Source organism: Balearica regulorum, chromosome 1 (assembly GCF_011004875.1).
Source record: "Balearica regulorum gibbericeps isolate bBalReg1 chromosome 1, bBalReg1.pri, whole genome shotgun sequence".
In the NCBI taxonomy this organism is placed as follows: domain Eukaryota; kingdom Metazoa; phylum Chordata; class Aves; order Gruiformes; family Gruidae; genus Balearica; species Balearica regulorum.
This window is the reverse complement of record NC_046184.1, coordinates 69,560,609-69,574,209: the sequence shown is the minus strand read 5'-3', so window position 1 is coordinate 69,574,209 and position 13,601 is coordinate 69,560,609. Positions and strand designations below refer to the sequence as shown.

General features: G+C 43.2%; 1 protein-coding gene across 2 annotated transcripts; it reads right to left on the bottom strand.

Moving 5' to 3' along the window:
- Nucleotides 1-590: 590 nt before the first annotated feature.
- On the bottom strand, nucleotides 591-9,943 carry LOC104642704 (tubulin alpha-8 chain). 2 transcript variants are annotated; one of them, XM_075757475.1, is made up of 5 exons: nucleotides 9,786-9,943; nucleotides 6,188-6,410; nucleotides 5,331-5,479; nucleotides 2,009-2,689; nucleotides 591-1,226 (listed from the first exon to the last, which is right to left on the bottom strand). In XM_075757475.1, exons 1-5 carry the CDS (start codon nucleotides 9,786-9,788, stop codon nucleotides 939-941), a joined length of 1,344 nt encoding a protein of 447 aa, XP_075613590.1. In that variant the 5' UTR covers nucleotides 9,789-9,943; the 3' UTR covers nucleotides 591-938. The 2 variants fall into 2 exon arrangements, with proteins under 2 accessions (XP_075613590.1, XP_075613591.1); XM_075757476.1 differs by lacking the exon at nucleotides 9,786-9,943 and adding an exon at nucleotides 6,694-6,796.
- Nucleotides 9,944-13,601: the final 3,658 nt, after the last annotated feature.

Sequence of the window (13,601 nt, the reverse complement as noted above, 5' to 3'; positions counted from 1 at the left end):
GAATCCTATAAATCTGAGATCTTTGATCACTACTTTGAATTATCTTTGAGTGAACATTCAAATGCCTGCATTGCAGACTCGCTTGCATGTGGTGCACTAAATAAAGGTTGCCACAGATGGCACAGTGGGGTCTGCTGGATAAAGCAGAGGTTTCTTCTTGCAGAGGAAGAACCATTCGGGTAGAGTAAGGAATAGTGAAATGTTTTCAATAGTGATGATGCAAAAAGAAGTGTTGTTTTGGTTTGGGTTGTTGGTTTTTTTTAAAGGAGAGAATTTTCTCATTTAAACAGCTTCAGAGAGACACAGAAAAAATTCTTGTGCTTACTGCAGCTGTACCCAACCAAAAAAGGATATTTGTTTTCACAACACAGACGTTTATCCCCCAAATGTGGAAAAATTGCACTGTTTCAACATTTCTGAATAAAGTGTTTGTTTTCTCAGAAATGGTGTTTCAGAGAAGAGTGAAATGTCCCTTTTAGGTCAGTCAGCTGAAGGTCAATGAGAAGATAATAAAGCACAGAGCAGAGGACCTGTTTTTCCATGGTGATTAATTTTTGACATGCCAACAAGCAAAAGGTGAAGGTATGTCAAATCAGAATCTTGAAAACTTGACTTGATTCACTGTGCTCCATTTTAAGCTTGCATATATTGAATTGTAGTGGTTTTAGCATGTGTATTAGAGCTTGAAGAGGCTTACATTAAATGTGCAATAAAGAAGTGCAAGTCTTTTTGCATTGCTGGGAGTGATGGGGCATTACTATAACTGATCATATCTTACAGGACAATTTAGCTGTGATTTATGGAATAAAAGATGTCTCTATATGACCTCTCCTAAATTTCTGTATATTACACACAAAAAAGGTGACCTAATGGTAGACGCGTGCAATACAGTCATAGAGCCAGTTCTGTGATCACTAGGAACAAAGTGTATTTTAAAATTACTCTCCATCATTTTCTTCTTCAAATGAGTCAGTTCCCACTTCTTCATAGTCTTTCTCCAGGGCAGCCAGGTCTTCTCGGGCCTCTGCGAATTCTCCTTCCTCCATGCCTTCACCCACATACCAGTGCACAAAAGCTCTTTTGGCATACATCAGATCAAACTTGTGGTCAAGCCTTGCCCAAGCCTCTGCAATCGCCGTGGTGTTGCTCAGCATGCAGACTGCTCGCTGAACTTGGGCTAGGTCTCCGCCAGGCACTACTGTAGGAGGCTGATAGTTGATCCCAACCTGTAAACACGGATATGAGAGAAGGTTGTAAAAAGGCAAGAGCAGAAAGCAGTCAAAGAGCTGAAATAAAGTAAACTTACAGATACTGGGGTAGAGTGGTGCCGCTATCAAAACTACCAGATGGCAAATGCCATAAAAATTAATAACGTCACAAAGAGTATGATAACATGATCACTTTAATGACTGTATTATTCTTCTGTTTCATGTACGCTGGCATCTTTGTAGCTTTCTTAATAGCTACTCAAGACTGAACATACAGTTTCACCCAGATACTCTATAGAAACTAAAACAGAAAATTAGTTCCCAGTTAAAAGTTTTCCTTCTTAAACTAGCTATTTGTATCACAAATGTTTTTCCAATGCTAATGTCTATATTATTATTGAAATTATGTTTCCCAACATTGCTATATAGCCTGTGGGAAGAGGCAATATAATATTTCTGGATGAGGGTGTTAAATGACAGATTGCCTAATATCAGCATTTCCTTTATTAATTGTATTGGCAGGGGGAACACTCACCAGCTTTTTCAAAATTCAGGTCTGAAATGAACACTTCTTTGGATTTTAACACATATGTACTTCAGATTTCCACTTACGCAAATATTTAGGAGTCTGTGTCTATGGGTTGTCCAAAGGAAAATGGGCACATTTTACACACACGCATCTTTCTTATGTTCCTTCTCACAAGTGGAAAACTAAAAAAAAAGACTTTAAAGACAAGTTTTCCACTAGACTGAACTTGCCCTTTAAACATTAAAGAGAAGTTCATGGCAGCCCTACACACCTTGAAGCCTGTGGGACACCAGTCGACAAACTGGATAGTTCTCTTGGTCTTGATGGCAGCAATTGCTACGTTGACATCTTTGGGAACTACATCACCACGGTAGAGCATGCAGCAGGCCATGTACTTCCCATGTCTTGGGTCACACTTCACCATCTGGTTGCTGGGCTCAAAGCAGGAGCTGGTGATTTCAGCCACCGAGAGCTGCTCGTGATATGCTCTGTCAGAGGAGATGATGGGCGCGTAGGTCACTAAGGGGAAGTGGATGCGTGGGTAGGGCACCAGGTTTGTCTGGAACTCCGTCAGATCCACATTGAGGGCACCGTCGAAGCGCAGCGAGGCGGTGATGGACGAGACAATTTGGCTGATGAGGCGGTTGAGGTTAGTGTAAGTAGGGCGCTCGATGTCCAGGTTTCGGCGGCAGATGTCGTAGATGGCCTCATTATCCACCATGAAGGCGCAGTCCGAATGCTCCAGGGTGGTGTGCGTGGTCAGGATGGAATTGTAGGGCTCCACCACAGCGGTGGAGACCTGAGGGGCTGGGTAGATGGCAAATTCTAGTTTGGACTTCTTTCCGTAATCCACAGAGAGGCGTTCCATGAGTAAGGAGGTAAAGCCAGAGCCGGTACCCCCACCAAAGCTGTGGAAGATCAGGAATCCTTGCAGCCCAGAACAGGCATCAGTCTAGAAAGCCAAAGAAAAAGTGAAAGAATAGGGGCTGAAGAGGAATGGAAACACTTCATCTACTACGTGAGCTTATTCTGAGCTGAAGGAGAGAGCAGTTATCAGCAATATACAGCATAGCTTTTATGTCATGTTTTCTTGAGAAGGGGTTGGTGATAATCCTATCCTTTGCTTCCTTCACTGGCTCGACTTGTGACATAAAAATTGGACTCTTATGTGTGGAGTTTCTCTCTCTGAACGTCATACTTCGTTTAGTTAGTCTAGCTGAAACCAGCAATGTAGAACTGCCTAATTCACCCTTCTGTATCAGTATTTGGTGCTCCAGGGCTGTGCTAATAGCGAAGAATTACATAGTCAGAACCATTTTTTAAGACTATCTGAAGGGATACAGCTGGGAAGTGAACCACTGGGGTTCTCTCTCAGAGAAGTAATGGTGCCTCTGTATGTCTTACAGTCTCTTTTCTGAACCAGTGGTATCATTCTAGTTAACAAGCTACCTGTTAGCAAAGAAAACAAGTCAGACACAAAGTCCCCACAAAGATGAAGTCAGGCAAAAATGTCCAGAGGCCTGCATGGATGAACAAGGAGCTCCTGGGCAAACTCAAACACAAAAAAGGAAGCCTACAGAGGGTGGAAGCAAGGGCAGGTAGCCTGGGAGGAATACAGAGAAACTGTCTGAGCAACCAGGGATAAGGTTAGGAAAGCAGAAGCCCTGATAGAATTAAATCTGTCCAGGGACATCAAGGACAAGAAAAGTTTCTATAGGTATGTCAGTGATAAAAGGAGGACAAGGGAAAATGTGCCCCCCCACCCCACCCCACCCCACCCCCCCCCCCCCGGAATGAAACAGGAGACCTGGTTATCCAGGATATGGAGAAGGCTGAGGTACTCAACGAATTTTCTGCCTCAGTCTTCACCCGCAAGGGCTCTAGCCACACTGCCCAGGTCACAGAAGGCAAAGGCAGGAACTGGGAGAATGAAGAACCACCCACTGTAGAAGATGATCAGGTTTGAGAATATCTAAGAAACCTGAAAGTGCACAAGCCCATGGGACCTGATGAGATGTATCTGTGGGTCCTGAGGGAACTGGCGGATGAAGTGGCTAAGCCACTATCCATCATATTTGATAAGTCCTGGCAGTCTGGTGAAGTTCCCACCGACTGGAAAAGGAGAAACATAACCCCCATTTTTAAGAAGGGCAAAAAGGAAGACCCCGGTAACTATAGACCAGTCAGTCTCACCCCTGTGCCCGGCAAGATCATAGAGCAGATCCTCCTGGAAACTATGCTCAGGCATATGGAAAATAAGGTGATTGGTGACAGCCAATATGGCTTCACTAAGGGCAAATCGTGCCTAACAAATTTGATGGCCTTCTATGATGCGGTTACAGCATTGGTAGACAAGGGAAGAGTGACAAACATCATCTATGTGGACATGTGCAAAGCGTTTGACACTTTCCTGTGCAACATCCTTGTCTCTAAATTGGAGACATGGATTCAACAGCTGGGCTATTCGGTGGATAAGGAATTGGCTGGATGGTTCCACTCAAAGAGTTGCAATCAATGGCTCAATGTCCAAGTGGAGACCAGTGATGAGTGGCATTCCTCAGAGGTCAGTACTGGGACTGGAGCTGTTTAACATCTTTGTTGGCGACATGGACAGCGGGGTCAAGTGCACCCTCAGCAAGTTTGCTGATGACACCAAGCTGTGTGGTGTGGTCAACACGCTGGAGGGAAGGGATGCCATCCAGAGGGACCTTGACAGGCTTGAGAGGTGGACCCATGCAAACCACATGAAGTTCAACAAGGCCAAATGCAAGGCCCTGCACATGGATCAGTGCAATCCCAAGCACAACTACAGGCTGGGTGGAGAATGGATTCAGAATAGCCCTGAGGAGAAGGACTTCAGGGTGTTAATTGATGAAAAACTCAACATGAGCCAGCAATGACTGTGCAGCCCAGAAAGCCAACTGTGTCCTGGGCTGCATCAAAAGAAATGTGACCAGCGGGTTGAGGGAGGTGATCCTGCCCCTCTACTCCGCTCTTGTGAGACCCCACCTGGAGTCCTGCACCCAGCTCTGGGGGCCCCAGTACAAGAGAGACATGGAGCTGTTGGAGTGAGTCCAGAGGAGGGCCATGAAGACGATCAGGGGTCTGGAGCACCTCTCCTATGAGGACAGGCTGAGAGAGTTGGGATTGTTCAGCCTGGAGAAGAGAAGGCCCCAGGGAGACCAGCTTTCCGGTACCTAAAAGGGGCGTACAAGAAAGCTGGAGAGAGACTGTTTACAAGGGCAGGTAGTAACAGGACAAGGGGGAATGGCCTTAAGCTGAAGGAGGGGAGACTGAGATAAGATCTGAGGAAGAAATTCTTCCCTGTGAGGGTGGTGGGGCACTGGAACAGGTTGCCCAGAGAGGTTGTGGATGGCCCCTCCCTCAAAGTGTTCAAGGCCAGGCTGGATGGGGCTTTGGGCAACGTGGTCTAGTGGAGGGTGTCCCTGCTCATGGCAGTGGGCTTGGAACTAGATGGTCTTTGAGGTCCCTTCCAACCAAACCATTCTATGATTCTATGATTCTATGCTTCTGTTCTGCACTTCTTTCTTCTACAGCATCCAAAGTGCTGTTTCAAAATTACTGGGACTTACCAGCTTACGGACACGATCAAGCACCATATCAATGCTTTCTTTGCCAATGGTGTAGTGGCCACGGGCATAGTTATTAGCTGCATCTTCCTTTCCAGTGATCAGCTGTTCTGGATGAAAAAGTTCCCGGAAGGTGCCAGCCCGCACTTCATCTGAACAAGAAAGAGAGATTGTAAGAAGCTGTGTGGCTGTGCTGCAGCGCCAACAACTTGTGGTTGCTGTAGGCATTGATGTGAGCTTTCTGCCACTGGAGTTCCTGATCGCAAAAAACAGATGCTGATGGGGAAGGGAAAACTGTTTCCTAAGCATTTTTAAATTGTTGCACTCTGTTGATTTATAGTGTGACTTGTGTCTAGACACAGAAGTTGTTACAGTCTCAAGAACTTCAGTTGTACAGCCTGTATCAAGAGGAGGAGAACTCGCCAGAAAAAAAGTGTGAAGAAAATCAGGTTCCCCAGGTGCCCCAATTTTTAGAAATCCTTCTGTTCCCAGAGGGAAACTGTCAGGCTCCCACTTGGGATCCGAATTGGAGAAAAGAAGAATTTGAATGGCAAAAATGTCACGATAAACAAAACCAAAAGTTAAATATTTTTGTAAAGAGAATTCATACAAACCTTGTGTAGTAGCTATTAAACTGCTGGGGATCCTGTCATTGTTAGGTTTATAGCACCTATGGACATAATTGAGTCATGACAGAATCTGGCATTCTGTGTCACAAGAAAATTAATTTTATCCTACCTAGTGGTAGCGCAAGATACAAAGGATGTGCTACTTTGTACCAGTGGAGACTGGTGGCACACCATGGTAATACTAGGAAGAGTAAGCTCTTCTCCATTTCCCTGGTTTATTTCTATACTGACCTACTACTGTTGGTTCCAAGTCCACCATTACAGCCCGTGGCACATGCTTCCCAGTGACAGTTTCGCTGAAAAATGTGGTAAAAGAGTCATCACAGTTGAGTTTATCATGCAGATCCTTGAAGGTGCCATCTGGCTGAATGCCATGCTCCAGGCAGAAGAGTTCCCAGCATGCATTTCCTATCTGAACGCCAGCCTGACCAACATGAATAGAGATGCACTCACGCTAAGGAGAGAGAACAGAGACAGGGTCAGAAAAAACACTGCACGTGAGTCCCCCTTATGCCTAATGGTTACTTTTCCCCAGTGTATTGCTTTTCCAAAAAATGTCGAATTGTCACCGTCAGCATTTCATTTGGTTGTTCACCACATGACCACAATGAGACTGTACATATACACACCAGATACCGGGACAGTTCTTTAAAAAATTGAGATCTTTGTGCTGTAATATATGGGTACATGAAAACAGGCAGGGGAAAAAAAAATAATTTCAGTTATACAAACCCCACCTTTCCTCCTATGGATTGGTTCTGCTGAGGAGCACATCCCAGTTTAGTTTATTTTTACTCCTGGCAGGAACCTGACACAGCCATGTAGTACCCTTCAACCTTATGTAACCCAAGACAGGTGATGTTTTTTGATCCTTTTACCCTCTGATAGCAGGCTGGAGTGGAAACTTGGAAGAACTGCTTTAAGCAATATTCACCTCAGGAAATTATTTCAGATTCTGTCGGTTGAAACGAATGTTCCTTCAAGCTCCTGAGTGACTATGAATTTCACATTGCAGGTCCACTGTGTATTCAGGCAATGTCATTGCAATATAGTGTGTTTACTTGCATAATTTTGAGCATAGTTCCTGTGGTAGCCAGAGACTTCAGTGAAAAGAAAACAACATATGTAACCCCAGGCTAAAATAGGCAGGTGCCAATTGCTCAAAAATCCTTTACGCTTGGAGTACAGGAGTATGAAGGACCTAGTGCTGGATTTCATAAGTTCATAAATAGAATTATAAAGCAGATACTTCTTAGTTCAGACGATTACGACACTGGGTGTAGTGAAAGGTAGTTTGTAAGGAGAGAGCAGTTTCAGACACGTGGAGCTTTTCAGTTTCAGTTTCTGCTTTGGAGCAATTGTAATTATAATCTTCTGAGCTCAGACTTTGTGATCCCGATAGCCTTGTCTATACTAGGGAGTAAGAAAGAGTCAGGTCATAGTACTGAACATCGGCTTGTTATTGCCTGTGCTCTCTGGCACAATTTTGACTTATGCCAGTTCATAGTTTTCCAGACAATGCTTGGGCACCACCCAGAATACAACTCATTGTCAAGAATGGTTTCCAATGAGAAGCTCACTGACCACTGCTTAGCTTTGGAGAAGGTAAGAGAATTCAGATGCCTAAACACGAAGCAGGCCATGCTTCCTGCACTGAAGAACAGGGGATGGTCCTAGGTAATTTTTATTTTCTAATATCTCATTTAAAGAGATCCACTGACTTAATATAAGATTTTGCCAGTTAACTTTTTTTTTTTTAATTCTGTAATTGCTGACCCCACAAAATCATCCTGTGACCTGTGAGTGAAATGCATTTTCCCCAAAAACTAACTCCTTGGGCAGAATGTATGACCAGCAGCATCTCTGGAGCAGTGTTTTCTTCACAATTGACATATATTTACATTTTAGAAACACAACTATAGATAGTTTTTCAGAGGCAAGTGGAATTATAGAAGTCACCGCTGCCCCAGTTAGTCATCAAAAGTTCAAATGAATATGGAAAGCCAATTTAAATATTTCATTCAATGCCATATATTATTTCGATTCAGTACTCATTTGTAAGTTGCCAGCTCTGCGAATGCATATGCAGCAGTGCGTGTTACATGCTCTCAAGTGTACTTGCACAACCCTGTTTTTCTCAATTGAGTTGTGCAAAAGTATCTGAGTTACTTAAGTGACGGTGTGTTGCAGTGGAATTGCAGTCTGGAGGATTACTCAGCAGACACTGAAGGCATATTTGGGCTTAGAGAATTCAATTAATGCTGATTTTGCATAGGACAGGCTTCTGCTTTTCATTCCAAGCCCAGTGCGAAACTGTAAGCCTGGCAACAAGGAAAAAAAAAACCTTTTTTTTCTTTTTAACACAGCATGTTAAATGACTTTTTTAAAGAATATCTTTTAAAGCAAAACTACAGTTACAAGTCAAGCAACACTAAAGAGCTGCTTCATTCTGTTCGTCAGATCAGTAGAGGAATTGATCTGTTTTTTCACGAACGGAACAAGTGAATGATGCCTTAGAAAGTTAATATTGTAAAGCTTAGTATAGGACTATAGTTGAAGACTGCAGAACAGGTTCTTTTACTTTTAGACTGATCTTTCAGCTGTGCTGGTTTGACGCAGTATCTCATCCCTGCCTTTTGAGCCAGGCCTCTTGCCACGACTTCTGACTTCAACTCCCATCTTCTTCTACCCCAGCAGTTATTTGGAAATATTCTGACAAGGAGAGAAGGCAATAACAAAGAGATTCCTAATTTTGCATGGTAAACAGCTTTAAAATAGATATCAGACTTTTAATAACGAAGAGAGTGGGCCTTCTTCAGAGTCACAGGCCGAGTAAACCGATCTCTACGTGGTATTTAAATTTGGAGCTTACTCCAAAATCATGTTTCACATCCCATCACTTATGTACCAGGACCTGTCTTACAAATTGTAGACCTGACCTTTTCTTTACCAAGAGATAGTAAAAAAGGCCAAGTCCTTTGTGAAACTAAACCTGGGACAGCTTTGATTCTATTAAAAAAACAGAATACTACCTGCTTAAGTATTTACTGAACAAAAGCAGACTTTAGTCTTCCAGATATTCCCAGCTATTCCCAAAACATACTCACTGTCCTAGGTCTCCCTTAAGGCATGGGGAGCCTGTGGAAGTGTATATCTTGCCTGCAACATAAGCACTCTCATTTTGGACCTGCAGCTGTACTGGCAGAAAATAACATAATTCTCTGCACCAAAATAAGACGCAGTACTAGATATAAACTGACGTACAAGGTGAAATAGGTATTTCACATTCTAAGAGGTTTTGAGAGATTTCAACAAATTTATAATAAATCCCCAGATCTTAAAAATGAAGGGCCTTCTTTACTTACTTAAACACATACACATATAAAAACATGCATGCACTCCAGAAACACACATGTATACACTGTGTAACTATGAACAGTACAGCCACTGGGGCTAAATTAATTCAAAACAGACACAAAGGTAAGTAACTTTTTTGTTTTATTTCTGAAAAAAAATATTATCTCATATGAAAAAGAACCTGTGTTGAGAAAATAGAGTCACAACAGAGACTACTAAAAAGCTAAGACTCCCAATCTAATTTATCTTATAATTCCACTAATTAGAGACCCGTTGAAAAAAACTTTGGTTCACCATGCCTTACAGCTCCAGTGAGATTTTCTGACTCTCCTTTCCCATCCTTTTACATGGTAATCGGTGCGGGAGGGTTTTGTGGCACAAACCACTGACAACAGCGGCAGATCCCCCTGCCTTCCCTCACCCACAGTTCTCCCAGTCCCCATATGACTGGTGTTCCCACATCACCCCTTACCATGGTGTCTCCAGCGGTATTCCCTTCCCTTTCGGATGAGTGGCGGCAGGTCTTTGGAGGACCCTGGCTCTAGGCGGCAGGGTGGGAGGCAGCCTGGGCCCAGCACCCGGCACCTGCTGCTGCGCTTCAGTGTCACAGTGCCGTGGGGAATAGGTCACAGACTCTGCAGTTCTGCCCACTGCATCACTGCCTCCTGCCCTCCCCGCCACCCCACGTATGCAAATTCATCCAGAGAGGCAGGGCTCAGATATACCCCAGATTTCAAATTTAGTCCCGTCTGGTTTGGCGTGCTTATTAAATCTGAGCGTGGCCATGTAACACGCTGTAAATTATACTTTCTAACACCTGAGTATTATCCATATGTATCACCTACGAGACACATACCGTCCCAATTCTCTGTTCTGCCAGCACGTATATGTGTAGACAAAAATCACTCCTAAATTCCAGTACAGAAGACCAAGAGGGTGTAAGAAAGCAAATGAACAAAAAAGGATAGAAAAAAACCCCAAAACAGAGAACTGGAAAGTAAATATAATTACCATTCTGAAGTGTGCTCTACCAGGGCTCTTAAAAGCTGGCCTGACTTCTTTCTGTCCTTACTCCAGCTGCCTCTCTATTAATGTTTCAGTTTACTTCTACTGCTTCTCTTTCTGTGTACAGTCATCTGGGCTGTTGGCAGTATGGGGCAATATTCACTACAGAGTATAACTCATCTGTCCAAACACAGACATTTGATTCTCATTGCAGTGCTTATTGCAAGAAATAGCTGGAGGCATCACACAAACATTCTCACATTAAATTAGGGTAGTTGCCTCCACCATTTTATTATTTGCTCCTTCTGCACTAGCTCAGCATTGGAAAGCAGCAGCTTTTCTCAGTGGAGAAATCCTCATGTTTCCAACTCCTACATAACAAAGAGGAAGGTACACTTAATTGCTTGAATCTGAGTATTATGTATCCCCACACTTTAGAAACATACTGTTTATTATGATATTTAATCAGTAGAAACTTAAATACACAATTCATAAATTTTTTGATAGTCTTTGACATGATTATATTAAGATTGTTCTGCCACTGTTGGCAACCAGCATCTAAGGATCTTCTTCTGCAACTGATGCCTAGATTTTAACAGTGTGAAAGCTTTACATACCATTTTTTTTATAAACTCATATTTACTTTGGCATAGTCTTCATTTTGTTGATCTTTACATAAACCTGCAAATCACTACTCTTCAATTTTGGCTAGGAAAAGCTACAAATATTTTCTTACAAAGGAAGAATCCCCATGATAATTTCTGCCTGCTGCTTTGTTTAAGCTGAGTCTCACACTTCTCTAGAAAACCTTGAGATCATTGCTTTGAGGCTGAGGAATAGGTTGTTCCAGTGTTCTTCCAATGGAACTGGTAACATTCCAACCAAGCTCTGGTGTTATGCACAATCTGAAATGTTAAAGCTCACGGCTCCACCAGATGTGGAGCTCTGTGCAGAGAATCACTGCAGGAAAAAAGTCTCACCTGAGAGAGAGCAGTCCACCTAGAGCAGTCCACCACCCGAGTCCTCTTAGGCACTCTTTGAGTCAACATGTCAGATCTAGCAGCTCCAAAACCTGAAAGAGCTCTGTGAATTACTAAATTTCTTTGCAACTTAGTCCACTGCTGCATTTTCTTGGCTCTTCCATTGCCCCCCTCCTCTCTTCTGAAACAGGCAGCGAGAGCACCTCTGGGAGTCAGTGTTCATCATTCCTCTCTCCACCCCGCTCAATCTCAACTGTCCCAGGACCCATAGACTCACCAGTGTTGGGCTGCCACACTGAACAGTCTGGGTCATGCCTCACCAGTCAAAACCTTCCAGGGAGCAGGGAGTGACCGGAGTCTTGGGCGGTGTCCCTGGCCAGTGGGAGTCCCATGGCTACGTCCCTTCTCTCTAGAATCAATTGATCTTGAAGAGCCTAGGGATGACCCAGGTTAGTGTTTTTACCTTTCTCACGGACACACAGCTAAGAAAAAGGCCTTTGCAGACCTGCATTACACCAAAGACAGTGCTTGACCTGCTCTGCCTTCAGATAGCCCATGAACTCGAGTGCTGGAATTGTGTGATTGTCTGGGGTGATGGCCAGACACAGATGTAAAAGCCCTGAAGAAGACTTGGGCATACTGTTTCCTTATGTTGCTCTGTCCACCTGTGTTGCGGAGTGCTCAAGCAGAAAACTCTCAGCCTAGATTTAGAGGGTAACCTGAACACACAGTGTGGGACTGTGCACCCAGGTACTGCTGAGTTTTGTTGATTCCATAGTTGGCCTCTAGGCTCTACTCTATAGAGACATGAGGCAGATACAGCCTGGGCTGGGATTCTTGGAAAGAAAATCATCTTGCTCGATGCTGGCATTCAACCTGTGGGTACAGATGGTGAGCTTGTAGGGGCAGTCACTCAGCCTCTCCATCCTGCATGGAACAGGCTTGAGACATGCCCTGCATCAGCCTGGTTGAGGCCTGTCCACTTCAGCTTTTACCTTGTGACACTGGTAGATGATGACAAGACCTAAATAGGGCTGATTATAAAAAGCTCTGCCATGGAGTGCTGAAGTGTGCAAACAAGTGAATTTTGCAAAAGTGCTAGAGTGGCTTTGCTGGTACTGCCATAGGGCTTCTGAATAGCCCGTGCTCCTCGGGGCGATGCACAGCCTGCATGCAACTGGGATGGTCTGGACAGTCTCAGAGGTCTTCTCATGTGCACATGGACTGGGTGCTGTGCCACAGGTGCCCTCCAGAGCAATGCAACAGAGCAGAGGAGTTGTGAGTTGTTATCTCCAATTGGTTATGATACTGTCAGAGTCAGCCTCTTAGAGGGATTTTAAAAAAAAAACCCTTAACATGGCTGTACAAAACCTAAACACTTTTTCTCTATTTAAAAACAGACATATCTCTGAAAATAGCATTTTTGAATAATCTAGAGTTTAGGCGAAGAGAACCACTAAGTCCTGTGATCTGTCAGTTCTCTTCTGACTAAGATCAAAATAGGCCAAAAGGCAAATGAAGGAGAGTTTACTTCTTTATCTCCTCTACCAGATGTACATCACTCCCTACAGATTGGTTACCTGAGTGACTCACCAATAGTGGCAGAATTGTGGATTATTTTAGAACGGTAATGTGCGGTCTTACAAAACGGTGCATTCCTAAGAAGTTCTTTAGTGATCATACAAAAACCTCTCTAGCTTTTAATTTGTTGTGTGAAAGTCTTTCCCACACATTATAATACTTTCTTATGTTGTGCAAATGAAGATATAAATGCTTACCTGTGTTCCCTGTAGAACTACATTCTGTCATTCTGTTGCCACCTACTGGGAGAACTGACAGCCTCTCATTTCAGGTATTTCTGAAATCCCAACGTCTAGTCAACTGCTATATTGATAAAGTACTGGCTTTCATGCATTATCCCTGAAACAGAGAACTGTGCTATGTATTTTTAAAATAACTTTTCAATAAAGAAAAATTAAGTACATGGTGGGATACAGTTTCAAAAGAGTTACCTCCATTTTGGTAAGAATTGTCATATACAAAATTTCTCTACATATGTTAAAAATTATAGAATTAGATCTGGACTTGCAGAATTATCTCCCCTAATATAGCAAGTTCAGAACTATAGTTTCTAATATAAAGATCATTCACTCGTTTTGCAGATAAAAAGACCAACTACATCAGCGATGTTTCTGAATGTGCCTGCTTTTCTTTATGACCTTTTAGCAAACCTAACACAAACAGATTTACCACAAAGGGGACAACACTCATCAACAGTTTAGGCAAAACATAATGCATTTCTG